Genomic DNA, 24,392 nt, shown 5'->3' with positions numbered 1-24,392 from the left:
GGTGGCTTTTATTAGTCATAAACTGGACTCCACTTGGTCTCTCCTCCACTTTGGTTGTGGTTTAATATCTCAAAAGTAGCTCTTCACCTCCTGAAAATGCCTCTCCAGTATTTTCGGGATTGGGTCTCTGTGTCCTTGATCTCATTATTCTTCAGCTTTAGGAGTAGGTCTGTCCTTCTTGGGCAGCTGTGTATTTTAGTATTCATATTGGTCTCAAATAAAGCTATGACTTTCTGAGTAGGTTGACAGTTTTCTCTTAGATCCCTGTATATTCATCTTTGCCTGAGTATTAGCTGATCTGTGGGTTATAGGCAGAGACATGTGCAGGAGTAAGGGAGGGCCCATGTTACCCCAAGGAGAAGCCCCATGTCATTGAAGGATCAAACACTTTCTGGGCTCTTGGAAGGAATGCATATGGAGTTGGGATTTCCTTAAAAGCTATTCTGTGGTGTAACCTGTTGCCTGCTGGATGCTGGGGTTGGCCCCACTGAGCTGCCTTCTCTGACACTCTCTGTCTGTTGGTTGCAGTGTGACTGGCGGGGAGCTGTTTGAAGACATCGTGGCCAGAGAGTACTACAGTGAAGCTGATGCCAGGTTAGGCAAGGGCCCTTGAGTTCACTGTGAGTCTCAGCCACTTCAGGGGGGGCAGGCATTGGGCCTATTTGAAGAGTCTTTGGATGTAGATCAGAAGAGCTCCCTTCTGGACAAAGGTTCCATACAGCTGGACCTGAGCTGCATTTTATGGGTGATGCTAGAAGTTAGAGCCTTTTTTTTTTTTTTTTTTTTTTTTTTTTTTTTGTGAAGCACTTACAACCTTCCTTTACCCCTTCACCCCAGAAATACCTTTTCTTTCAACTGCTGTGTACTTGCCAGCCTGCCCAAGGGCCCCTCCTACTCTGCCTCTTTCCTCTGACCAATTTGACTGTGTGCAGGGCACCCTGGGAATGTTCCAGAGATGGAAGAAACGTGGTTTGCGTTCTGAAGGAGTGTAAACATCTGGGCTAATGAACAGGAACCTTCTCAAAAGAGATTCCAGCCTGAATCCCTTAGTCTCTTGACCACCACGACCAGCCTTGATGTGGGGCTCCTCTAGCTGGAGAACTGTTCCTTGGCCACATCCCTCAGCCCTCAGCCGCCCCTGTGGAAGTCCTGGCAGAATTCCGCCCACACCACAGCTCTGGGGTGTTTGTGTGGCCGGTCCTTCCTGCCTTGGCTCCTCCCCCGGCCCCGACTTTTCTCTGAGGGTGATGTCCATACAACCTGGTTTTGATCATCCTGCCTGCAGCTTATCTGGCATATGTGGCAGCTCTGGCTGCCTCTAGAGAGTGGGGGAGTACAGCTTCCTCACAAATTTCTCAACTCTGAGAGGCCAGTGTTTGCTGATCAACTTCAGATGCTTCAGCCTCAGGAAAAATTCTCAAGTGGGGAGATGAATTCCAGTGCCAGCAGGGGAGGACCGGACTTCGGGGCAGGAGGAGGCGGTGATAGCTCTGGGATAGCTCTGGGAGCCGGGCGGGAGGAGGGCGAGCTGGCTAGGGGGAGGGGAGGGGTGGTGTGTGACTGTACCAGTGGGCTTGGCCTGGCTCTGCTGGGACACTTCGCACTTTTGCCATTTTTGGCCAGAAGGCTCTCCCTGCTAGCCTGGCTCTGTTCTAATTATATATTTCTGTGGAGACTTGCCTCTTCAGCTCGGTCTTAAAGTCTCTTTGGCCTACTCATGGGCTGTGTCTTGAAAGGAGGCCTGAGCCTTAGCCTCCAGCAGCCCAGTAAGACCCCTTGGCTCTTGTGAAAGCCCAAGTCAGATTTTAGAGGAGGAGTCAGAAGTCCAGGTCACCAGCCCAGCACCCCTCCACAAGCCTGCTCCGCACACATGCTAGTACCTGCGAATGGGGGCCTCATTCTCTAGGCCAGTGATCCTCAACCTCAGCACTATGGATATTTGGGGCCAGATAACTTTTTGTTGTGAGGGCCCCTCCTGTGCATTATAGAGTTTTAGAAGTATCTCTGGCCTCTATCCACTGGATGCCACTAGCATCTCCACCTTAATTGTGACAGCCAGCAATGTCTCCAGGTATTACCAGATGCCCCCCCCCCCAGTTTTCACCATTGCTCTAGATCACTAATGCTCCCTGCCAGGAGTCTGACTGCAAGTGTGGTCAGATGTTTAGGAAGGTGGGCAGCCTGATTAAAGAAATGGCAGAGAGGGCACCTGGCTGGCTCTGTTGATGGAGCATATGACTCTTGATCTCGAGATCGTGAGTTCAAGCCCCATATTGAGTTCAAGCCCTGCATTGGGTGTGGAGCCTATTTGAGAAAAGAAAGAAAGAGAGGGAGGGAGGGAGGGAAGGAAGGAAGGAAGGAAGAAGGAAAAGAAAGAGGAGAGGAAAAGGAAAGGAAAGAAATAGGAGCTGTAGGTGGCTCGGGTTAGTTTATCTTTTTCTATCAAAAATCATTACCAGATCCTCCTCAGTTGCCCTGTTTGGAACCTTCTTAAGGACATCGTTTCTTAAAGGTGTCTGTGTGCTGGGTCTTATCTCCTCTACTAGATGATAAACCATGGTAGGCACAGGGTTTTACTGATCTTCAGAGTCTGTGTGGTCCCAAGCACAGTGCCTAGAGGTAGTCAGTAAATGTTTAAATAAATGAATGAGTGTGAAACATTGTACCTCAGTGAAACAACTGAGGTACAGTTGTATTCTCCTTCCTAAGATGCCATCGCAAGCCTCTTCTCCAAGGAGAGTTACTATAGGGGGAAAAAAAGAAAGAAGGGGTTAGATGGTATCTTTTGCTCAGAAGTGTCCCCAGTCTCTTGGAAATGGACTGGTGATATTGGGCCTTTACCGTCCGAGGAGGTATGGTGAACTCTGTTCTAGTATGTTCTCAGCCATTATCTAGTGGGAGACCCCTGATAAACCACTTAATATGCATGGCCCTCAGTTTCTTCTTCTGTACAATCCGTTGAACTAGATGATGTCCAGAGTCCCAGGCTTTTAGCTGTTGTTCAGGGATTCCCTGTGACTCTGGAACCCAGATTTCCATGGTTGCATCTGTAGTGTGTGGTTGTGGATGAGTGGCTTAACCCTGCACTGACATTCCTTCTCCTTGTGCTTTTGCAGCCACTGTATACATCAGATTCTGGAGAGTGTGAACCACATCCACCAGCATGACATCGTCCACCGGGACCTGAAGGTACTACCCAGGCTCCCCATTTGTCTCCTGCTTGTGAAGCTTAGTCGCCACCTGGTGGCAGGTGATGGGACTGCGGGGACCCAAACTAGGCTTCCTCAGGGTCTGAGGGCCGGTGCCTCACGAGGTCTTCTCTTCCTTATTCAGCCTGAGAACCTGCTGCTGGCGAGTAAATGCAAGGGTGCCGCCGTCAAGCTGGCTGATTTTGGCCTAGCCATCGAAGTACAGGGAGAGCAGCAGGCTTGGTTTGGTAAGAGTGACCCTGTCTTCCTGGAATTTGGCCCCCGCCCTTCCTCCTCTTCCTGATCTGCTTTCCTCTTTCAGAACTGGAAGCCAGACCCTTCACGGCCCGGCCCATGTCTCAGAGACTGGAGAAGTGGGGGAGGGTACAGAGTGTCCCCTGGCCCTAGGTGACTCAGTGCAGTGAATCTAGCTGTTGTCAGCCCGCATTCTTGCTGCCTCTGGGGAGAAATGGGAGTTCCTGGTAGGCACTTGGACTTGCCCTGTGATTTTATTCTGGGCACTACAAGAAACCCAGTCTGTGTCTCTCAGGCCGCCCATGTGCTGAGAGCTTATATACCCAAAACAGCAGGAACGAGGAGGGACCTGGAAGAAGATTGCTGATGTGGTTTTAACAAGAGAAAAAGCAGGTTCAGTGTGCCTCTGCCCTCTCTTCTGCTACAGGTTTTGCTGGAACCCCAGGTTACTTGTCCCCTGAGGTCTTGAGGAAAGATCCCTATGGAAAACCTGTGGATATCTGGGCGTGCGGTAAGCCCATTCCACACTCTCAGCTTTTTGGTGTTAAGGGCTCTCAACTTCCAGCGATGGTGAAAAAGAGGCATCGCTCTTCCTTGGGGGCCCCACAAGTGTCTGGTGTCTGTGAAGTCACGGTGTTGTCTCTAGGGCCCCTGAGATGTCTGTTCTCATCACATGCTCCTCCCCAAGTATTTCCTGGATTATACTGCAGCTTTCCTTTTTTTTAAGATTGTATTTATTTATTTGCAAGAGAGAGAGCACGAATGGGGAGGAGAGGGTGAAGCAGTCTCCCTGCTGAGCAAAGAGCCCGATGCAGGGCTGGATCCTGGGACTCTGGGATCATGACCTGGGCTAAAGGCAGCGGCTTACCTGACTAAGCCCCCCAGATGCCCTATGCTTCATCCTTCCTAAAGAGGGACTGACCCACACCTAGAGGATGGGGTATGCCTAAAGACATCCCCGATGTGGCTTGCTGACATGGGGAGGGAAGCAAAGCAGAAGGTGCCAGCATTTTTAGCTGATAGCCACTTCCACCTCTGGTATAACCTTGACTTTTCAGGTGGCTGAGCCCTCTGTGGCTTTTCTTGGTTCCTCAGTGGAGTCGGTGACTGACCCCAGTGACCTTTGTTCTGTCTCGTAGGGGTCATCCTGTATATCCTCCTGGTGGGATACCCTCCCTTCTGGGATGAGGATCAACACAAGTTGTATCAGCAAATTAAGGCCGGGGCCTATGATGTAAGGACTGGTTTGTTCTTGACGTTCAGGCTGTTTCCACAGGAGGGGGCATATACAGTGTGTTGTGGGGTACAGGGAGTGTCAGGGAACTTTGAGGACCCAAGGATGGGCATACAGGTCTCAATTCTTGCCACACCCTATCCCAGGAACAACTCTTTTCACAGTCTTTCTTGGTAGCTATAAAATCGAGAAGCCCACCGAAGCTCTTTGATCCATTATTTGCAGAGAATGGCCTGAGAAGTGTGGTGTGCCGCCAAAATAGGGGCAAGAAGTGGCATGGCTCCCTCCACTGCAGTGGGCCCTTCTAGTAAGGAGATGTGGTTGAACCAGGGCTGAACCAGGACATGTTAGAGTCCCCTTCCTGCTCTGACTGGATATTTTGGCATTCTAACCGTGATTCTGTCTTCCTCTCCTAGTCCTTTAAGTTGACACAGGTGCTGGGATGCCCCAGAGCCTCCCCAGTTCTCTGCGGGGCAGGTTTAGCTAGCACAGAGTATTCCGATTATAGGAGCTGGGAGAAAGAGCCTCCCTTTCAGGGTGTGAGGCTCACAGAGGTTATATGCCTCCTTTCCCTCTTCCTGCTTAGTTCCCATCACCAGAGTGGGACACAGTGACTCCTGAAGCCAAGAACTTGATCAACCAGATGCTGACCATAAACCCTGCAAAGCGCATCACAGCTGACCAGGCTCTCAAGCATCCGTGGGTCTGTGTAAGTGTCTTCACCTGGGGTAGAGCGGCTCAGGGATGTCAGCCCTCAGTGTGCCCTCTTACTGTCTGTAAGTCTATAGCTACTGTCTATAAGCAGGGAATGACTGTTCTGGGCCCTGAGCAGGGACCCAGCAGAGAGGGAGGGGGACTGGGTGGGGCCCTGGAGGGATTCAAGGAAGCAGGTGGCCTCATTAGATTCAACCTATCTTGCCCTCCACTCACTTGTCAGGTGTAACTTAGTTCTGATCTTGGATGAGGGCTTAGGTTAACCCTTTCGGACTCTGGGTAGTTGAAGATGAATAGCAGCTGGCAAAACCCAAACTGAATTGCCAAGTTGAGGGTACATATTCAGATCTCAGCTGTCGCACGACTGTAACAGAAATGTGACCAAGATCCAACAAATAAACAAAAGGGGCCTCTGGGAGTTAAAAAGAACATCTTAAAGTTCATGACCGAAAGAAAAAAAAACACCCTAGGAGAATTGCACCCCCCCCCACCAGCTGTCAATGTGGATCGACATACTCTGTTTTCATAAATACTTCTGTAAAATTATATAAAGTGAAGTGTCTGTTTTCAAACTAAGAAGAGGGTCTGCTACAGTTAGGCCTTCTGACAACCAGGATGCATTTATGTATTTGTCCTTTCCCATGTTTACTGAATGCCTCTTTGGTACCAGTCACTGCCTGGGTCCTAGAGATAGAAAGATGAGTGAGGGGTGGTCCCTTCCTCCAAAGACCTTAAAAATCATCTGGGGAGCTAGGCACTCAAACAGGCAACCATTCTGCAATGTGAGAAGTACATAAAAGAATCTTAACGAGTGCACAGCAACTCTTGCTACCTGGTGAGCTGTGAGATTACTGAAGGCTGCATGGAGGAGGTGACCCCATCCTGGTTCTTGGCAACTGACTGGGAGTTCCTCAGGATGATAACCTGCAGGCAGAGCTTAGCATGAGCCAGGGTGAAAGGTCATGGGAAATTGTGGCAAGTTGAAGGAATGTTAAGTAGTTTAGTTGTAGATGAAGATACGCCTACAAAAATGCAAGAGAACAAAGCCAGAAAGATTCCATGACATACAAGTTTCTGCCTAATGAGTTTGGATTTTATTCAGGAAGCATAGGGAACCATTTAAGGGATTTAAAGAGGGAACAAAGGGGCGCCTAGCTGGCTCAGGCGGTGGAGCATACAACTCTTGATCTCATGGTTGTAAGTCTGAGCCCCACATTGGGTGTCGAGATAGCTTAGAAAAAAATAAAATCTCCCTCTCTCTCTTTTTTTAAAGATTTTATTTACTTACTTGACAGAGAGAGAGCATGCACAAGCAGGGGAAGGTGAAGGGAGAAAGGGAGAAACAGGCTCCCCGCTGAACTCCCTGCCCAGTGTGGGGCTCAATCCCAGGGCCCTGGAGATCATGACCTGATCCAAAGGCAGACACTTAACTGACTGAGCCACCCAGGTGCCCCCAAAATAAAATCTTAAAAAATAATAATAAATTAAAAACAGGGACACCTGGGTGGCTCAGTTGGTTAAGCTGCTCCCTTCAGCTCAGGTCATGATCCCAGGGTCCTGGGATTGAACCCAGCATCAGGCTCCTTGCTCAGCAGGGAGCCTGCTTCTCTCTCTGCCTCTGCCTACTGCTCTGCCTGCTTGTGTGCTCTCTCTCTGACAAATAAATAAATAAAATAAATCTAAAAAGAAAATTTTTGTCTTTAAATCAATAAATTTAGAACAAAACAAAGAGGGCATAAAATACACAGCTAAGAAAGGTCACTTTGGAAGCTGTGTACAAAATGGAACTTAAGAGGAGGCTGGAGCAGGGAGTTCAGGAAGCTGTTGTAATTGCCTGAGCAAGACCGGATGAGATCTCAGCTAAGGGTAGTGATAGCCTGGGTGGCGTGGCATGGAATAGACAAATTTGAGACATGTTTGGTAGGTAGACTCAAAAGGATTTAGTGACCAGTTGGAGTTAGGGAGTAAAGAAGAGCAAGGGGCCCACAGGGACTGTCAGGTTTTGAGTTGGTAATAAGCAAAGGTTGTGCCATTTACTGACTCGGAGGAAGAGCCAGTTTGTGAGAAAGAATGATGATCTTCGTTTGACTGAGTGTGGTGTCTGAGGACCTCTAGCTGGAGACATCAGTTGGGTAGTTAGAAATGTGGTTCCAGAAATTAGAAAAGAAGTTAAAATTGGAAATGCAGGTTGTGGTCATATCTGTGTGGGTGGTGTGGAAATAAATGAGATTGTTTTTACACTGATCGAATTCCCACTACGGGCTTGTATTTGCTTCAGTAAGAGAAGGAATGGCCACTGAACACCAGCACGTAAAGACAGGCAAAGTTAGAGGCGCCAGCAAAGGAGGCTGGGAGTGAGAACTTCTGTGGCAGAAGGAGGTTCAGGAGTAGGAGACCCTAAGAAACAGGTGGTCTCAGTAAGGGAGCATCTATAATCAGATGCCACAGAATCCCTGATAAAGACGGGAAAGACTCCATGGACTCTGACCAGTTGAAGCCCAGTTTCATTATTTCACTGACAGACGCAGTGGAGTGAGAGACTGAAACCTTTCTTCAGTGAGGTGAATAGGACATGAGGAGGAAGAGAGAAAGAAATGGCATTATACAGAGAAGGTCATGAGTCAGGGGAGTTTTTAAATTTTTAAGGAGAGGCCTAGGCACGCAGTAGGGGCTCAGTAAACAGTTGTTGAAGGAGTGACTGTGTGAGGATCACAACACACAGGATACTCTCTTCCGTTCCATAGCTTCCATTTCCCAAGGAAGGGGAGAGTGCTGTCTCATGCACCCTCCTCATCTAGCATCAATTCTCCGTGGTGTTTTTGTGTTTGGATTGTTGTCCTTAAATAACCTTGAGTTTGGGGTAGTGCTTTTCTTGTAAAAGCATTTTCACATCTATGACTTCATTTTACCTTCAGATCAACTCTGGGGCGGCTGAGCACACAGCGATCAGTGCTGGGACTAGGGTGAGGGGCAGGGGGCCCGGCTGGAGGGCTCACAGGTGTGTCTGTTTGGCTTCCAGCAACGATCCACAGTGGCATCCATGATGCATCGTCAAGAGACCGTGGAGTGCTTACGCAAGTTCAATGCTCGGAGAAAACTGAAGGTGAGTCTTGCCTTTCCAGACTGCCGACATCCTGAAACCATAGCTTTTGACAGTCCACCCCCTACCCCAGCACAAGAGAAAGCTCCCTTGCGGCTGGAGCTGAGCTGTGAAGGTTATACCTGTTGGGGGCCCCAAAGACCCGAGGGCTTGAAGCTCTGGCCAGCAGCTGCCCTCTGCCTAACTTTTGCTTTTCTAGAGTCCAGCTGAATTCACAGGCCCCTCTTCTTTCCCCAGGGTGCCATCCTCACGACCATGCTTGTCTCCAGAAACTTCTCAGGTATGTTTCCCCAGCTGTGCACTTTAATTCTACTGAGGTGAGTGGGTCAGAATGGGGTGTTGCCATCCCAGTGCTGGGTGTCTTCAGGCAACACCTTGATCGAGATGAAGAAGACCCTGTTTTAAGGGGGCTGCTGCTGCTGGGTCCTACAACTTGACATTCTGGGGGACTTCTCTTGGGTTCACATTGATGAATTCTATTCCCTACACCCTCCCAAGGAGTAAACTGCCCAGCCTTCCATCTCCCTTGCCCCTGGGGATTCTTCTTTAATTCTCTAAAGACTCTCAGCACTTTAGGATTTTAGCCAGTCGATAGGGTATTGGACAATGGCTTGGGGAAAAGAAAGAGATGAGGTGTAATGAATCTTCTCACCCACCATTAATTTGTCTACTGGGACAATTCTCTACTTCACTGTGTCTAAGTGGAGATGACTAATAGAAATTTTTCCAGATGTTTAAACATTTTACAGAGACTGTGCTTGTAATATGCTTTGCAATACTAGCTGTAAAAGTGAAGAAAGAAAGAGCAGCAGGATGGAGGGAAAGCAACTTACTTAAATTTGACGGAGAAATTGGGGGAGCTGGGACCAGTCATTTGTAAATCACTTGGCCTTTCTTTTTAAGATGCAAGACACTCCACCCACCCACCCCACCCCAAACCCCCATCTTGTTTGCCCTCAGTAGGGAAGCAGAATGGCTTTCTGTGAGGGAAAGGTTAATGTCAGAACTTAACTGAAGACAGAAGGTCTCTTCCCACCTTGCCCACCACCCCTCACCCAGCCTCCCCAGCCCTGCAACCCCCCAGCCCCACTGTTTTGGTTGAAGACTCCCTTCTCTCATTCTCACAGTGGGATTCCTTCCCTTGCTTTCCTTCTACACTGATATGGAGACAGGATTGTATGGCAGCCGCCCTGGGCCAAGGTTGTTCCCTTGAGCTTGAGGGGTTTGTCTGTGCTGGTTCAGGGTAACCTAAGGGCCCTGGGTCCGAGGATACCACAGGTGAGCCTCTAACCGAAGCCTCTAACCCCCCAGGCACCAGAGGGGCACGACTGGCGAGTGAGCCAGGGATGTGTCCCACCTCAGGTCCATTCCCTGTGCTCCTGGTTTGGGGCTCATTCTTATGGGTATCCATGAGGGGAAGACTATTGTTATGGATTCAGCTCTCACAAAGGAGAGCGGGAGGGCACAGCTTGGCTGCCTCCAATGGAGATGGAGCTGTAGTTCCACATCAGGCTTGTCCTCAGAATTACTGGAAGCTTCTACTTTCTCAGAAGTGTGAGAGCCTTTCTAGGGGACGCTCGAGGGCATTTCTGTGCCCAACTAGAAGGGTGATCTGTTGTATCTCTGAATAGAAGAAATGTGATAATAGGCTACTACTTATTTTCTAGACTGGGAAATCAGTAGCATGTGCCCTGTCCCATGGCCTCCATATACATCAACCTCCCCCACCTCCATTCCATTTCAGGAAACTGGTATCCTGGTTTCAGGAGACTGGCCTCTCTGTGAGGACAAAGCACTTTCACTCATCCCTAAAAAGCCTCCTCCTGTCCTTGTTGCCCAGACCTTGTCTGCCTTTGAGCTCACTTTGCCCTGGGACAGAGGAGACTGAAAAAGTGCTGCAAGTGTTATAGGATGCCCTCTGCTGCCCTGACTCTGGAACAGTTGGGGGCGGAGCCTATCTCTAGAAGCTTCTCTAGAAAGAGGTGTCACCAGGTATAAAATCAAGAAGGAAGAGCACCTGTGTGTGTTTTTTAAGGCATGAACTAGGCTGTTTCCTGAGTCTACCCCAAATAGGGGGTGCAATCTGGACTCTAGCAAGTTGGCTAATTGTGGAATCAGAGCTTATAGAATGTATAGCTTCAGCAGCTTTTGTTTTCTTTCTGGAGGCTCATTTATTGGCATCTTCACCCTTGGAATACTGAAGTACAGGCTGAGAAAAATGGTCTGTCCTGGCTACCTGCCTTGAAGAAGGAAAGCAAACCATGTCTCCAAGGAACTGGAGGATTAAGAGAGGAATAGGGAGCTGGGGCCCATCAGTGAACTTTAGCTGCATGAGGGCCATGTGCCTTCCGTGGGCCCCAAATGTTTGGAATATGGCCAGAGGAAAGGGCTCTCTGATGTCGTCATTTAGGTCCCCTAGAGAGGGCAGTTCTGAAGCTGAGGCTCCCTTTCCTCACAGCCTCGAGCTAGCTTGGCTGCCTCAGAAAGGACCCCACCTCTCCCCAGTTCAGGCTTTCCCTTGTAGACCCTTCCCTAGGCGCTCCCAGGCCAGGTGCTAGAGCTGTGGTGATCCCTACACCCTGACCGAACCCCATCCTCTCAGGCCCCCAGACTGCTGCAGGGCTGGCCGCACCTGCTCCTCAGCCTGCCCCCGGCGCCTTCGCTCCCCCAGCTCGGCTGGCTTGGCCACGCCGCCTGGGCCCTGCTGTGCGTGGGCGGCCAGCGGCTCCCGCGCCTCGTGCTGGGGCATGCTCGCTGCTGACTGGCCCCTGTGGCTTTGCGGCAGCTCTGTGCACTGAGAGATTGTATCCCCTCAGTTGGCAGGCAGAGCTCCGCCCCCGCCTCGCCTGCCGCGAGCGCCGCCGGCCTGGCCGGGCAAGGTACGTGGCATGAGTCCCCCGACCGCCTGCCTCGGCTCCCTGCCACCCCACCAGGAGGGCCAGCATGCCAGGCCCGCTCACCAGGGAGGCGAGTCCCATGCTTGCGGGCTGAGATGGGCATGCCGGACGGACCACCTAACTTGGCATCTGCGAGCGCATTGGTGTCACAGAGCCCCCTAACCAGCCGTGCATGCTGGGCGCTTGCCAACTCTCAGGAGGCAATAGCCTGGGGACGTGGAGCTGGGCAGCAGGAGGCTTTCCTCCAGACAGCCGAGAGCCTGGCCTGCCTGAGGGCTGTGGCCGTTGGCAGCCCCCACTGAGACAGTCCTGGGCGTGGCTGGAGCTGCCCAGTGCTAGGACTAGGCTACTTCAGCACTGCTGGGAGACCCACAGGGGGCGCCGTGCCCCTTGAAACTGTGAAGTCTGACATTTGCAGGCCTCCAGGTCTGAAAGGCTGTGGAGCGTAGAAGCTGCCTGGGGAGAGCATTCCCTGGGTTTGGATCCTAGCCCTGCCACGCCCCGAGCGAGTCTCGTCAACACTCCCAGCCTCAGTTTCCTCCTTTTTCTGGTGGTGCTAATAAATAATGTGGCGATGATTAAGATCATGTATGTCAAAGGCTCTCAACCCTGCCTGTAGAGGACAGTTTTGTCAAACGTCCTAATGCGGACACCCCTACCCCAGACCAATAAAATCAGAACCCCTAGGGCATGGGATAGGCATAATGATTTTTGTTAAGCTCCCCCAAAGTGATTCTGATGGGCAGCCAGAGTTCTGAACTCTGATATATATAAAGCACCTAACACAGTAGGTGGTCAGGCATCATAGTAAACACATTAAAAAAATAAGTTTCAGATCACCCCAGCATGACTGGAGATAGGATCCTAGGCCATTTGGGGAGGTCAGAATTCTTGTGAGGGTGGGATCCCTCTTCTCACTGGAGAGAGATGGGCCCCAACTTGGGTAGGAATTGCCACCTGAGGGAAGAACGGCAGCAGTAATAGTGACAATGGTTTACACTTAGTGAGTACTTGCTACATGCCAAGCACTCTGCCTAGTGCTTTTCATTCATGGTCCCCTTAGGGCCTGTTATCTAGGCCCTATTTTATCCCATTTTCTAGATAAAGAAACTGAGGTTCAGAGAGGTTAAGGAATTCACTCAAGGTCATACAGGGAGCAACTGGTAGAGCCAGTGAAGTCCAGGTGGCTCATACAGTTGGTCTCTGTGCCTCCCAGACTCCCCCATCCACTGTCTGCTACATACCTGTGGCCTTGGTGACCAGCAGGTGTCACCAGCCTTCCTACACAAAGCCTATCAGCCTTGAGCCTCTTCCTGTGCCTGGCTAGAATCCATTTAATACCTCGCTATTCTGCCCAGCCTTTCCTGCTCAGTGGGTCCAGAGAGTAGACTGAGGAAAGAGGGGTAGATAGGACCCCGTCATCCTGGTGAGGACCTGCCCAGTCAAGGCTTCAACCCCCCGGCAAAATCCTCCTGTAGGTGGTCCTGGTCTCTGTGTCTGTGTCTGTCTGTCCTCACGTCTGGTCTCCTTTGTGAACTGTGACACTCTCGTTTCTTAAGAGCTCTCAGGAGATGTCTTGCATCCTTCCAGCTTGGCCGTTCTGAGGAACTCCGTGGCATCTAGGGACGGAGCCCTCACTTTTCACCCTGGCACTCTGCTTCCAGACGTGGGTGGAAGCGGTTGAAGGCAGAGTCCCCAGTACCCCAGGCAGCTCCTGTACTGAATGTGGTTTCTCCTTCCATATGCAGTGTGTCCCTGTCCTCTTCTGTGGCAGGAGCGATCCTGGGGTGCCACCCGGAGGGTCTGAAGCAGCTTGAGATGCCCTTCTTGCTTTGGGGCTCCCAGGAAGGGCCTCTTCCAGGGGCTTCAGGAGACTCCTGGCCCCCTTGTCAGACACAGCAGACTCTTGCGGATCCGGCTGCCAGACTTCAGGCTAGGGAAGCGTACAATGCAAGAGGCTTGATTTTTCTTTTTGTTTTCACAGCTGCCAAAAGCCTACTGAACAAGAAGTCGGACGGTGGTGTCAAGGTAGGTGTCTGCATCCCTGTAGCCCGAGACTGGCCTCTCTCCCTACAGTCTCTGTGGGGGGTTCTTAGCTTTGTTCCTCCTTTCCCCCAGGAACCTTCCTATCCTTGCTTTTCTGCTTTAAAACCAGAAACCTTTGTGCTCAGAACAGCAGGTTCCATTGGCCTGAGAGGGCAAAAGAAAAATACGTTTCTTTTGACCTTAGCTTGAACGTAAAGACTCAGGGGAAGTGATCTAAATTTTGGTTTCCTAGAGCTCAGTCCTGAACCTCACGGCAGACACATGCCTCCTCTCCACGACTTTACTCTCAGGGTTTTTGAGGTCATTTGGGTAATCATCTTTTTTCCTTTTTCTTGTTGGAGCACAGACCCTTTATATGAAATGAAAGCAAAGTAGGCCTGGTTGACTCAGGGTATAGGGCTTGGAACCTGAAGCCACTATCCTTTTAGTTTTTCTGTCTCCTCTCCAAAGCACTTCCAGAACCCAGCTCAAATGCCACTAAGTGAAAAGTGTGTTAAACTTTCTAGAGGCATAGGCTCCTCAGAAACAGGTAAAGGAGGTGGTATATCACAGCTCACTCCCATTTGGTGAGGGAGCTTTTCCTGTAGGATCACAGCAAGAGGAGAGAACGGGGTCTCACGGGGACCAGCGGAAAGCCCTGGTGGGGGTGGCTGCTTGGTGAAGGGGAAGGAGAGGTGGCTAGGGGTCCTCACAGGGCCCAGAGTGTTCTGTAAATGCTTTGGGGGCAGAACGGGTCCTGGGGCTAGGGCACTGGAGAGGAGTCCGTACCATCTTGAAGCCTACCAATTTACACCATCGAGTATTTCAAACAGTGAAATTATCCAAGCCTTTATATTCCAACAAAAGCTTAAATTGGGCCTTTCCCCAGGACCGTCTGTCCCCAGCTGAGATACACACTTGTGCCCCATTTCCCCTCCCCGCTCTCCTTCCTCTTTCCCTCATTCCCTGCATGCCTGCTTCTGTGTGCTTCTGCACCAAGGAGGGGAGCTTGAGCTCCACACACACCAGCTGACATGGATCTGGGGGTGACCAGCAGCCTCCCAGTATTAGGGACGTGAACTGGAATGGGTGGAACCAAGTTAGGAAAGGGTGCCAGGCTTAGTTGGAGAAAGCATTTGCAAATTTCTATCCAGGAAAGAAGCTAGAATCAGTTATTCTTTACAAAGTGTTGAATAAGTTCCTATCAGAGGCCCAGGGCTGTACTCAGTTCTAGGGGCCCACCAGAAGGAGAAGAGGTTGATGTAGTTTTCATCTAGTTTTGAGAAGTCACAAGGTTAATTGAAGAGGAAATTGGACACACCTGGAATCAGCTAAGCACTGTCTGGTCTGTGGTACTAGACCTTACATTGCATGGCTCCGTACAAGAAACTACTGGGCAAAAACTTACTGGAGAAAACTTAAAGGATGTAGGAAGATTGGAGTCCAGTCGGCGATTGCCTCGAGAGAATGGGATTGGAGGCGAGGACGGGGTGGAAAGGCACACCTTTCATTTTTTACCTGGTACACTTTTTCTTTAAAAGGAGAAGGTGTTCCTGCTATAACTTAAAAGCAACAAAATATTTTTATGGATTCTGTTCTATATATTGATGTTCTTTGCCCAACTGGAACATGGTGTTTGTGGTGGAAGGATGTCGAAATTACAGCTGGATTGGTCTGGTAGGGTGGTGGGTTTGGAGGTTTGTGTGTCAGACCACAGGAAATGTAGGCCACTGAGCAGGGAAGCTATGGTGAGAGCAATGGTTTCAAAGGATTTGGCTGAGGGTATAAGGATGAATAGAAGAGGGTGGGAACTAGACACAGAGGTCTCAATTAGGATTTGTTGTAATCTGGGCATAGGGTGAAGGAAAGGTGGTTAGAAATAGAAAGGATTGATGTTGAAAATATTTAACCACCAGAAGAACCCAGGAACTGACCAATGGGAACAGGCCCTACCTATGGAGAACTGACCCAGCTGTCACCAGGGATGCAAGGCACTGACTAGATATTAGCTCCCCTGTAGAGATGTGTCAAAGTTCACACCGGATGTGTTAGAAAGGACCCATCAAGGATGATGTCAAAGCTCCTTGGATGTTGGAAGGATTGGCGGTACCTCTGCTAGAAATGGGAGTGGTTGTGAAGGAATGCCCATGATGACAGCAAGAGTTTTACTTGGACCCTCCTGAGATGAAGAGACAGGTGAAGATCTGTGGGGAGAGGACTTTTAAGGTGCTGGGAAGTACCTGAGGTGGCCCAGGGAAGAGGTCAGCACTGGACATGCTGATGGGGACTCGTGTGAATGAATTCCATGAGTTCACTTCCTCAGCCAGTTCCATGCTTTGGGAGCTGGGAAGACAGCGACATAGTCCACCCTTTAAGGTATTCAGAGACCTTAGAGGGGAGAGACAGGGGAACCAGCAGTGCTGCGTGCTCTGGGCAGGTCTGTCGAAGGAGGTGTGATAAGGGTGGGCCCTGGAGGAACAGATACCAGAATTCATGCCAAAACAGGAAATCTTCCTGAATGTGATGGCCTGTGAACTGAGTTGAAGGATCTTGCTAGGTTGAAGTGAGCAGGAAAGGGGGAAGAATATTCCAGGCAGAGGGAATAGCGTAAGATATAGAGGTTTGAAACTGCGATGATTCTGGGAACTGCAGTAGCTCTGAAAGGCTGAAGGAAAGACTGATTTCACTACTTTGTGAAATAAAATTAAATAAATAAATAGGATGAATTTCACTATTTTGGACCTGAAATAAAGCAATACCAGCCTAGACAGTGGTGAAAAGATGGATAAAGGAGCCATTGAAGGATAGGTTTCTGATGGAACTTTCTAGAGGGCTGGCCCCAGGGATGAGTGTCAGGTGCAGCCATGCACTATTAGTGTAAGGAGCTAATTTAAAAAGATAACAGCTCTCAGGGTCCAGCCTGGAATTCAGATTCAGGAAGACTTGGGTGGGAGGCAGAATCTGAATTTTATTAATACTCCCTTTCTCCCATATGAATCTAAAGTGCGTGAAGGTTTAGAAGTTCAGTAAAGACAAAATTTCAGGGCCATCTGTCATTGAGAGACTGGAAGAAGAAGAGTCATCGAAGGAAACAGAAAAGACAGAAAAGGTGGGGGAAGAACAGAAGTGTGCAACAGTGTTGGACCTTACGGAGCACTGAGAAGGATGAGGGCAGGGCCAGCAAATGGTTAAATAAATCACTTCAAACAAGAACATGTGTGGGGAAGCTAGTGTCTGACCCTGCTATGCACTCCGCGAGTTTTGTGCATGAGAAAAGACTTTGAATATAGTGGTGGGAACAAAGGCAAAGATGCAAATGTTTAAGAAGGGAATGACCAACCAAAATTGAAAGGCCAGCAGCAGGTTGAGGAAAATATTCACAGCGGTGTGATGGGAAGGGTTAATATTATTTTTCTACAAAAAGCTCTGCCTAGCAGACAAGAGTTCCCCCTAAAGCCCAGTAGACAAATGGTCAGAGAAGTTGCGCTGACAACCCAGAGAAGAGGAGGTAGAACTAGTTAACAAATGTGGAGGTTTAGCCTCACTAGTATCAGTGAAATGCAAGTTGAAATGAGCCTCCACATTTTGACTCTTAAGTTTGGGATAGTAGAGTAAATTGCAGTGGCCCTTTTGGAAACAGCCTGCATGTCAAAAGCTGTAAAATTATTACTGCTGGTTTTACCCTTTAATTTTCCTTCTGGGAATTTCTCCCAAAGAAATAACTCAAGGTCACACCTGGCTGGCTCAGTTGGAAGGGCATGCCACTCTTGATCTTGGGGTCATGAGTTTGAGCCCTGCACTGGGTGTAGAGATTACAAAAATAAATGAACTTTAGGAGAAAAAAGAAATAATTCAAAATATGGAAAAATTGAAAACAGAAGGATGTTCATCATAACATTATCTCTAACTGAAAAAATTGGAGACGATTTCAAAAGTCAATAAGATAATGACTAAATAATTACAGGAAATCCATTTACTAGACCTTTACAGAGTTATTAATTTTTTCATGACTATATAATCATGTGTTTTATATCAAGTGATCAAAATGGGATATAAAGCAGTATGTACACTATCATCTAAATTTTGTTTAAAAAAACAATATGTTTGTTGATTATATTCAGTATATATTATGTGGATAGACGAAACCCCATGAAGTGTTAATAGTAACTTCACCGGGTGATGGGAATTTGGGAAACTTTTATTTTATATATTTTTCTGTGTTTCCTACCTTTTTTATGTAGACCATGCATTGCTTTGAGAACCAGAATAAAAATCAAAATGCTATTTATTTTAAAAGTAAGGCATCAACTTGGATGTAGCTTATAATGATATTTTTAAATTATGTAAGAAAAAAGACTAGCAAGAGAGGTAGGATTATGGATGGTTCAACTTTTCTGGACTCTCTTGAAGGTCAAGGTGATGACCAGTGTGTATGAGGGAGGCCTGTGAGTTTGCTCAGAAGATGCTGATCTGTGAGCAGCCTGGGTCTTTTAGAGACCACACCTTGCTTTCCCAGCATCTCCCTTCCCAGTTCCTGGTGCTTAAGGTCTGTAGGAAAGTTTCCTCCTAGCTGTCCAGAAGCTTTTTACAAGATGCTGGAACATTAGCCCTGGTTTGAGCATTGAGTCCACTTTGTGCCCTCAAGGGTAAGGACCCCAGGTTCTGATTTGGTTTCTCTGAGAGTGGATACAGGGACCCAGGGTCTGTAGAAGAATGACAGCCACTTGCGAGGACAAGACTGGAGGGGCCACAGACTCTCAGATCCTGAGAGGCCCCTAGCTGAGGACAGTTAGTGCATTTTGCTCGTCCCAGGCCAGAATGGCCATCCAGTCTTTTAAAAAGTAATAAAGGAAGAGAAGAAAAGAAAGAAAAAAAAAAAAAAAACAGAAAAAGGGATATAGCCATTTTCTTAAGTACTCTTTGAATATTTGTTTAAGTGTGGAAAGTAGGTTTGAATCCTTTTCTGGCTTCCAATTTTAAATAAATATTTAATTTGTAAATAAAAGTGAGATGTGGTTCTTTATAAATGATCTGGTATTTAAACAGTGCTGCAGTGTGCTGCTTGAGAAGGACTCAGCTGCACATGGCTGAAGTCAAAGCCCTGAGAAGATGGAGAGAGGAACTGACAGAAGTCTACTAACCCAGTAGAAACCAACCCTTGAGTAGAAAAGGATTGTCTTGGCTTTTCCTGCAGGACAGTCGAGGAAAAAGAGAGCCAGCTACAATTGGGACTCTCCTCCCCATGAGGTGCAGCAGAAATTTTAAAGTGTTTGGCTGCCTACACAGGCCTTTCACAGCAAGTGCCTGGAAATCACGAGGACCAAGGGTGGGCCTGGTCTGTGCTCCCAGAGTTTTCACTCCATTGATCCTGGGCAAGTTAGAGACCTGTGCTCTGGTTTAGCCTGAGGGAAAACCAGAGTCAGCAAACCCAGTTCAACTCAGCAGAAGTTTGTCGATCGTGTGCTCCCTTTAAGGGAGTTTGCTAGACACCAAGGAGATGACAGAGGTGGACCTTCCCTCACACTGTAGACACTCTAGTTGGATAAAAGGATAAGTATGAAGGTAAAGCAACTTCCTCTTTTTGAGGAATAACATTGGAAATAAAATCCCACGTTGGTCATAAACAAAAGGCTAATGCAAAAGAAGCCCAATTTGGGGGCTGGCTGGCTCAGTCAGTAGAGCCTGTAACTCTTGACCTCAGGGTCACGGATTCCAGCCCCATGTTGGGCATAGAATTTACTTTAAAAAAAAAAAGAAGCAGCAGCCCAGTTATTTTTAGGCTTTCTTTTTCTTTAGATATAATTTTAAATTCTTTTAAATACTTCTAGTCCTCTTATTTTGAATTAAATATTGTCCTGAAAATGTCCTCTAAAGCAGGATGTCAGCCTCTGGAGGGATGAAACATTTATCTGACACGTTCACTGTGCCTACAACAGTAGTTAGACAACAGATAGGTTCCAAGGGTACTTCTGTCTCCCAGCAAGCTAATTATAAACTTCTTAAGTGCCTTTCACCTTTTAGACAGTCTTCTGAGATGTATTTTCAGTGTTCCATGTGGTCTTTATTTTTATGCTCTTGTTTCACATCTGAACCTAACGTCCGTGAGCAGCTGGCCAAGACTGAGAAATCACTGCTTTCAGCATCCCCCCCTGGTTTTCGTCTTGACGTCTTTGTGATCACTCCACTTTTAGTCACCAGTACTCCCGTTGCCCTGTGTCCTGCTAGTTGAAGAATGCAGTGAGATACTGAAATCTTCTGGATAAGCACGGCCATACTGACAAAGGGATGCCCCCAACTCACTGTTTATCAGATGATTTTATAAAGCGCACTGTCTTTATCTGAAAAGCAGTGTAGGGAAGCAGCAAAAAAGGTCTCGGTTAAGGAGCCCAGGGCTTCCAAAGCTGAGGATGGCCTCGAGTGGCTTTTACTATTTATCTGGTAGCTGCTCAGCCAAATTTCAGGCAGACCTAGTGAGAGAAAATAAAAAATCTTACAGGGAGCCAGCCTTAGAAGCTCAAACCTATAACTTTGCAGCCAAATGTTACCTTTATAAACTCGTGACTTCACCTTCACAAAGCTTTCTATGAGCAAAGCTGAGAGAGAACCTTAGAATATACTCAGTCCGTGTCTGTGAGCCTGACGGCAAAGGGCCCAGAGGCATGTGTGTGCCTGGTGGGCTAGGTGCTGTGTGAATCCTTCTGGTGCTGGGCTCCAGGTCCCCTTCTTCTGCTCTTTTCTCCGGACGCAGAGCCCACGCTGGTGCACTAACCTGCAGCATCTCTGTGCTTCTCTTCTTACCTCCTCTTTCCCCTTCTCTTTCCCTTTCGCTGTGGTGTGTCCAGAAAAGGAAGTCGAGTTCCAGCGTGCACCTAATGGTGAGCCTTGCCTGCCCACCCATCTGCCTAGTCCATGCTGCCTGCGCCCGCCTGCCGCCACGCAACCCCATTCCGCCATGTGCGTGTGCTCCACTCATCCTCACTGCATGTCTGTGCTATGCGGGCAAGCGCGGCCTGTCCTGACAGGTGGGGGCCGTGGCCCAAGGTCTCCTGGTGGCCTAGTCAGTGGGCATCGGAGTGCGCGGTGTGGCACCCCCTCCCTCGCCAGCCCCCTGCAACCTGAGCTTGGACTGCCTCCAGCAGCCCAGGGCAAGAAGTGAAGCTAGCAGGGACTCGGAACCAGGTGGCAGTCCCAGGGAGAGACCCTTGCTCACTGTTGCTCAGGAAGAGAGGCCCTGCTCACTGGGCACTTCCCACACACTGGCAGCTGATGGGTATCTGTCTGGTGGGCAGAGGAGCTGGTTGCAGGCTCACAGCCCCAAGCCTCTCTCTCCAGGCCTGTGCCCCTGGGCAAGTGCCTGTGAACAGGCCATGCCCAATGTTTCATCCATCCCACCCATCCTCAGGGGGACAGCTGAAAGACTGGAGAGGACACATCTTCTTTCATGTGGGACACAGGCCACCAAAGGGAGTATAGCAGCCTGAATCATTATGAAACCGTGCTTTAAAGTCAGAGGTGGGGCCACGTGAGTGACATCTCCGCCCTCTGCAGATAATGGCAGTTTCAAGGGTGCCCTGGAATCCTCGCCCCCTGCCAGGGTCCCTGTCTCATCCAGGCTTTGCAGGCAGGACAGCCTTATCCAGTCAGTCCAAACAGGTCGGACTTATTTGCTGAGCGAGGACAGCTCTGCTCCTTCTGGGGTGGAAATGAAAGAGAGCAGAGGTCATGGGAGTTCAGACCCACATCCTGACTCTTCCTGGGACCCCTCTTCTCCAGCCTGCAGTGTTCAGTGGGGATCTGGTGGCATTTGGTCCCTGGCTTAATGTTCCATGCTAGCCCTGGGTTTAGGGACATCTCAGCCATTGACAGCAACCTAGGACTGGATGCCTTCAGGTCTGGTCCAAAGAGCCATAAAAGAAGCCTCCAAGCAAGAAGAAATAGAACAGTCTGGACAGCTTTCCATTTGTGTCCTCAAAGAGAAGAAGCATATCCTACTTGCCAGGGTGTCATTTGTGCCCGGCTGAGAGATGGTAGCTACATATTTGTCTCTCCATCTTCTGAAGAACTTGCAGGCGTCAGGCTGTTCCTCGGTGGCCACTGGTTCCACTGGGACTCCCAGTGAGACCCAGTACATTGGTGAGGGCATACGTAAGAGGTTGCCTGCCCTGGAAATCAGTCTCCTTCCTTCCTTGTCATCCTTCCCACACCCTACCTTGCTGGGCCACTCAGCGTCACGTTTCAAAAGGCAAGAGATGTCCCAAGATACCCTGGTGGTCTGCTGGTGTTAGGAATGTTGGCCCGTTGGGCAGCCTACTCTCCCAGGGGCTGGGTTCTGGGACTGCAGCCACAGCCACCCGCAGCCTTGGATTCACCTGCCCCTCCTTGGAGCTCTACCCTCACCCCCAGTTGAGCAAGTTCATGATTAACCAGGCAGAAAGGACAACAGCACAGCCTTGTGTCTGCTCCCTGGCGTCAGTGGGTGCATTCTGTACCCAAAAGTCACATCCCTCCGTTTCCTCTCTCGATGCCATCTTCTACGCAAGGTTTTCCTCCTTTTCATGTTCCTCCTCTTTTCAGATCAGGCTTCGGGCGGGTGTCTTAAGGGAAAGGAAATGCAGGTGGCAGGTTGAAAGGGCAGTGGAAGCCTACCCATGGATAGGGGACCCAGAGGGTCTGCATTTTGTTCGGCTTTCTTACAAACTGCCCTTCTTTTTCCCTGTGAAGTGAGAAGATCCTGAAGTTCTTTGGGTAAAACGTGATTGTGCAATGACATGGCATCTGGCATAAGCAGAGATTTTCTGGAGACATGCTTTGAAACAAGTCTTTGGCCCAGTCCCACCTTAAGGATACCTCCAGAGTTAGGTCTCTGGGCCCCTCCAAATACTCCCGTCCTCCAGTGGATCATCTCTCCGACCATTGCTCCCATCCACATGGTATTACAGAGGCCAGCTCAGTCCTAGCTCCTCCAGGCCAGGCCGGGGGGCAAGGGAGGTCTGGGAGTCGAACCTGAGCAGTTTTGGCGACTCTAGAGGAACTAAACCATCTGTTTTCTTGTCTCAGCCACAGAGCAACAACAAAAACAGTCTCGTAAGCCCAGCCCAAGAGCCCGCGCCCTTGCAGACGGCCATGGTACCTCCTGACTCCGGCTTCTCCGCCCCTGCCCCTGGCTGCCTCCCGCTCCTTCTCCCTTCCTCTTCTTGCCCTCCCTCCCAGGCCTCCTTGGCCTTGACCTTCTCATCCCTGTAGAGCAGGCTGCTTTGTGTCCTGCCCCGTGGGCCCCTTCCCCCTCATTGTCCCGTGTGCCATGCTCCTTCCTGCACTGCGGAACTACCGCTCCTGCTCCTTCTGCTGTGGAGGGTGGGGAAGAGGGGTCGGGGCTCTCAGCTAAACCTCTTAGCCCCAGGCGGGGCCCCCTTGGGTCTGCTGTGGGGGCCGGGAAGGTGAGTGGCTTATAAAAGAAGAGGGTAGGAGCTTTCTTGAGACCTGTCGTTCATTTCCTGGAAACCTCCTTGTAAAACCTGCCTCACCTACTTCGCAAAGCTATGAACAGGAAGGAGGACTGGGGTCCCCCACCTCTGGATGGTGCTGAGGTCTCTAAGGTCCTGGAGAGCCCCATGCTGGGGGCACCATGTGCTCCCAGAGCTCTTTCTGTTGGTAGTGACTAATGAGAGAGTTGGCAGGGGGGATGCCTGGGAGAGAAGGAGGGGTAATTGTGCCTGCTGCTCCTACCGCCGGCAGCCCTGGACCCTCGCACTGCCTCAGGGCACATCAGGGACAGGAAGTCTGGGGAACACAAAAGATGGTAAAGCAGGTAGTTCCCTGGCTCAGCTTGCTGAGGGGGCATTCTGGGTCTCTCTGGGAGACTTTAGTCTGGTCTGTGTCCCTCCCTCCTACACACCCCTTGGTGAATGCTGTTGGCAGGGCCTGGCCTGTGCCCTCAGCCCCATGGCTCCTCCAGCATACTTGTTCCATGGGGAAAAAACCCTCAGATCCAGCAGGAATCAGGGACAGAGGCTCTTGTCCTCTCCCCTTTTCTGGCACCTACTCTTGCTAAGTGCCAGCCCTGTCCTTCTTACTCAGTCAGTACTGTCCCCTAAATCTGGGGCTTCCCAGCTGCCTGGGACCCAGATGAGCCAGGATCTTTTGTCTTATAGGAATAGCTGGTGGGCAGGCCTCAGTGGTCATCATAGAGTCTATGAGGGACTGGGCTACAGATGGGGTCCCTCGGGGAAGAGCCATAGGTCTGTCCCCAGGTCAGGAAGATAATTTTCATCTTCTCTCACAGGAGCCACAGACCACCGTGGTACACAATGCTACAGATGGGATCAAGGTGAGTGGCACATGAGCTGGTCTCCTGCTTTACGGATCAGCAGGAAACAGGTGGACTGGGTCCCAGGGTCTAGGGTCCTGCAGATGGCAGCCTGCAGGCCGCGCCTTGAGGCCAAGGTGTGTGCAGAGTCTAGGCTGGGGATAGCGTATATCACTCTGTTCCCTGGAAGGGTATTATACTTTACACCCTCTAGTCACACATGCCAGGGTTTGAATCCTGGGCCACTGAGTCAGCCACTGTAGCACTCTGCACCTCAATTTCCTTATCCGTAAATGAAGGATAATAACAATGGAGTCTCCCTCCATGACTTATGAGGCTTAAATGACAGCAAACAGCTAGAAAAACAGAGACAAGAATATAATCAGACCCTAGAGCATCCTCCATTGCCTCGCCCTATTATGCCCTCAATACCCTTGTTGTCTTCTTGGCACCCCCTTAGTAAATATTTATTGAGCCAGACCATCCATGGGTCTGGAGAGATTTACAAAAATCTCTCCACAGGTGTAGGGGAGGCAGATAATAAACCCCAAACCAAATAAGTCAGATAAAATCCAGTAGTGGTAAGTGCTACGAAGAAAATGACACAAAAGAAAAGAAAGGGGGTGAGCAGTGCTTTTCTTTAAGTGGTCAGGGAAGGACCTCTCTCAGGAGG

At 49.6% G+C, this 24,392-nt stretch overlaps 1 protein-coding gene across 40 annotated transcripts in view; it reads left to right on the top strand.

Annotated features, from left to right (window-relative positions):
• Window positions 1-24,392, top strand: part of CAMK2G (calcium/calmodulin dependent protein kinase II gamma) — a 53,677-nt gene that overhangs the window by 20,305 nt on the left and 8,980 nt on the right. For 9 of the 40 annotated variants that reach the window (XM_045083498.1, XM_045083505.1, XM_045083508.1 and 6 more), the window contains exons 5-15: window positions 529-594; window positions 3,117-3,189; window positions 3,334-3,436; window positions 3,871-3,954; window positions 4,583-4,677; window positions 5,264-5,386; window positions 8,411-8,494; window positions 8,729-8,771; window positions 13,373-13,416; window positions 22,471-22,539; window positions 23,696-23,740. In XM_045083498.1, coding sequence (XP_044939433.1) covers window positions 529-594; window positions 3,117-3,189; window positions 3,334-3,436; window positions 3,871-3,954; window positions 4,583-4,677; window positions 5,264-5,386; window positions 8,411-8,494; window positions 8,729-8,771; window positions 13,373-13,416; window positions 22,471-22,539; window positions 23,696-23,740 — 829 coding nt within the window. Of the gene's footprint in view, window positions 1-528; window positions 595-3,116; window positions 3,190-3,333; window positions 3,437-3,870; window positions 3,955-4,582; window positions 4,678-5,263; window positions 5,387-8,410; window positions 8,495-8,728; window positions 8,772-11,307; window positions 11,371-13,372; window positions 13,417-20,255; window positions 20,289-22,470; window positions 22,540-23,695; window positions 23,741-24,392 lie in introns of all 40 variants that reach the window. The other 31 variants (XM_004769380.2, XM_013044246.2, XM_004769394.3 and 28 more) reach the window with 7 other exon arrangements.

Source organism: Mustela putorius, unplaced genomic scaffold, assembly GCF_011764305.1.
Source record: "Mustela putorius furo isolate JIRA1106 unplaced genomic scaffold, ASM1176430v1.1 tig00000698_pilon_pilon_pilon, whole genome shotgun sequence".
In the NCBI taxonomy this organism is placed as follows: domain Eukaryota; kingdom Metazoa; phylum Chordata; class Mammalia; order Carnivora; family Mustelidae; genus Mustela; species Mustela putorius.
The sequence above is the reverse complement of the archived record's forward strand: the minus strand, read 5'-3'. Positions and strand labels throughout refer to the sequence as shown.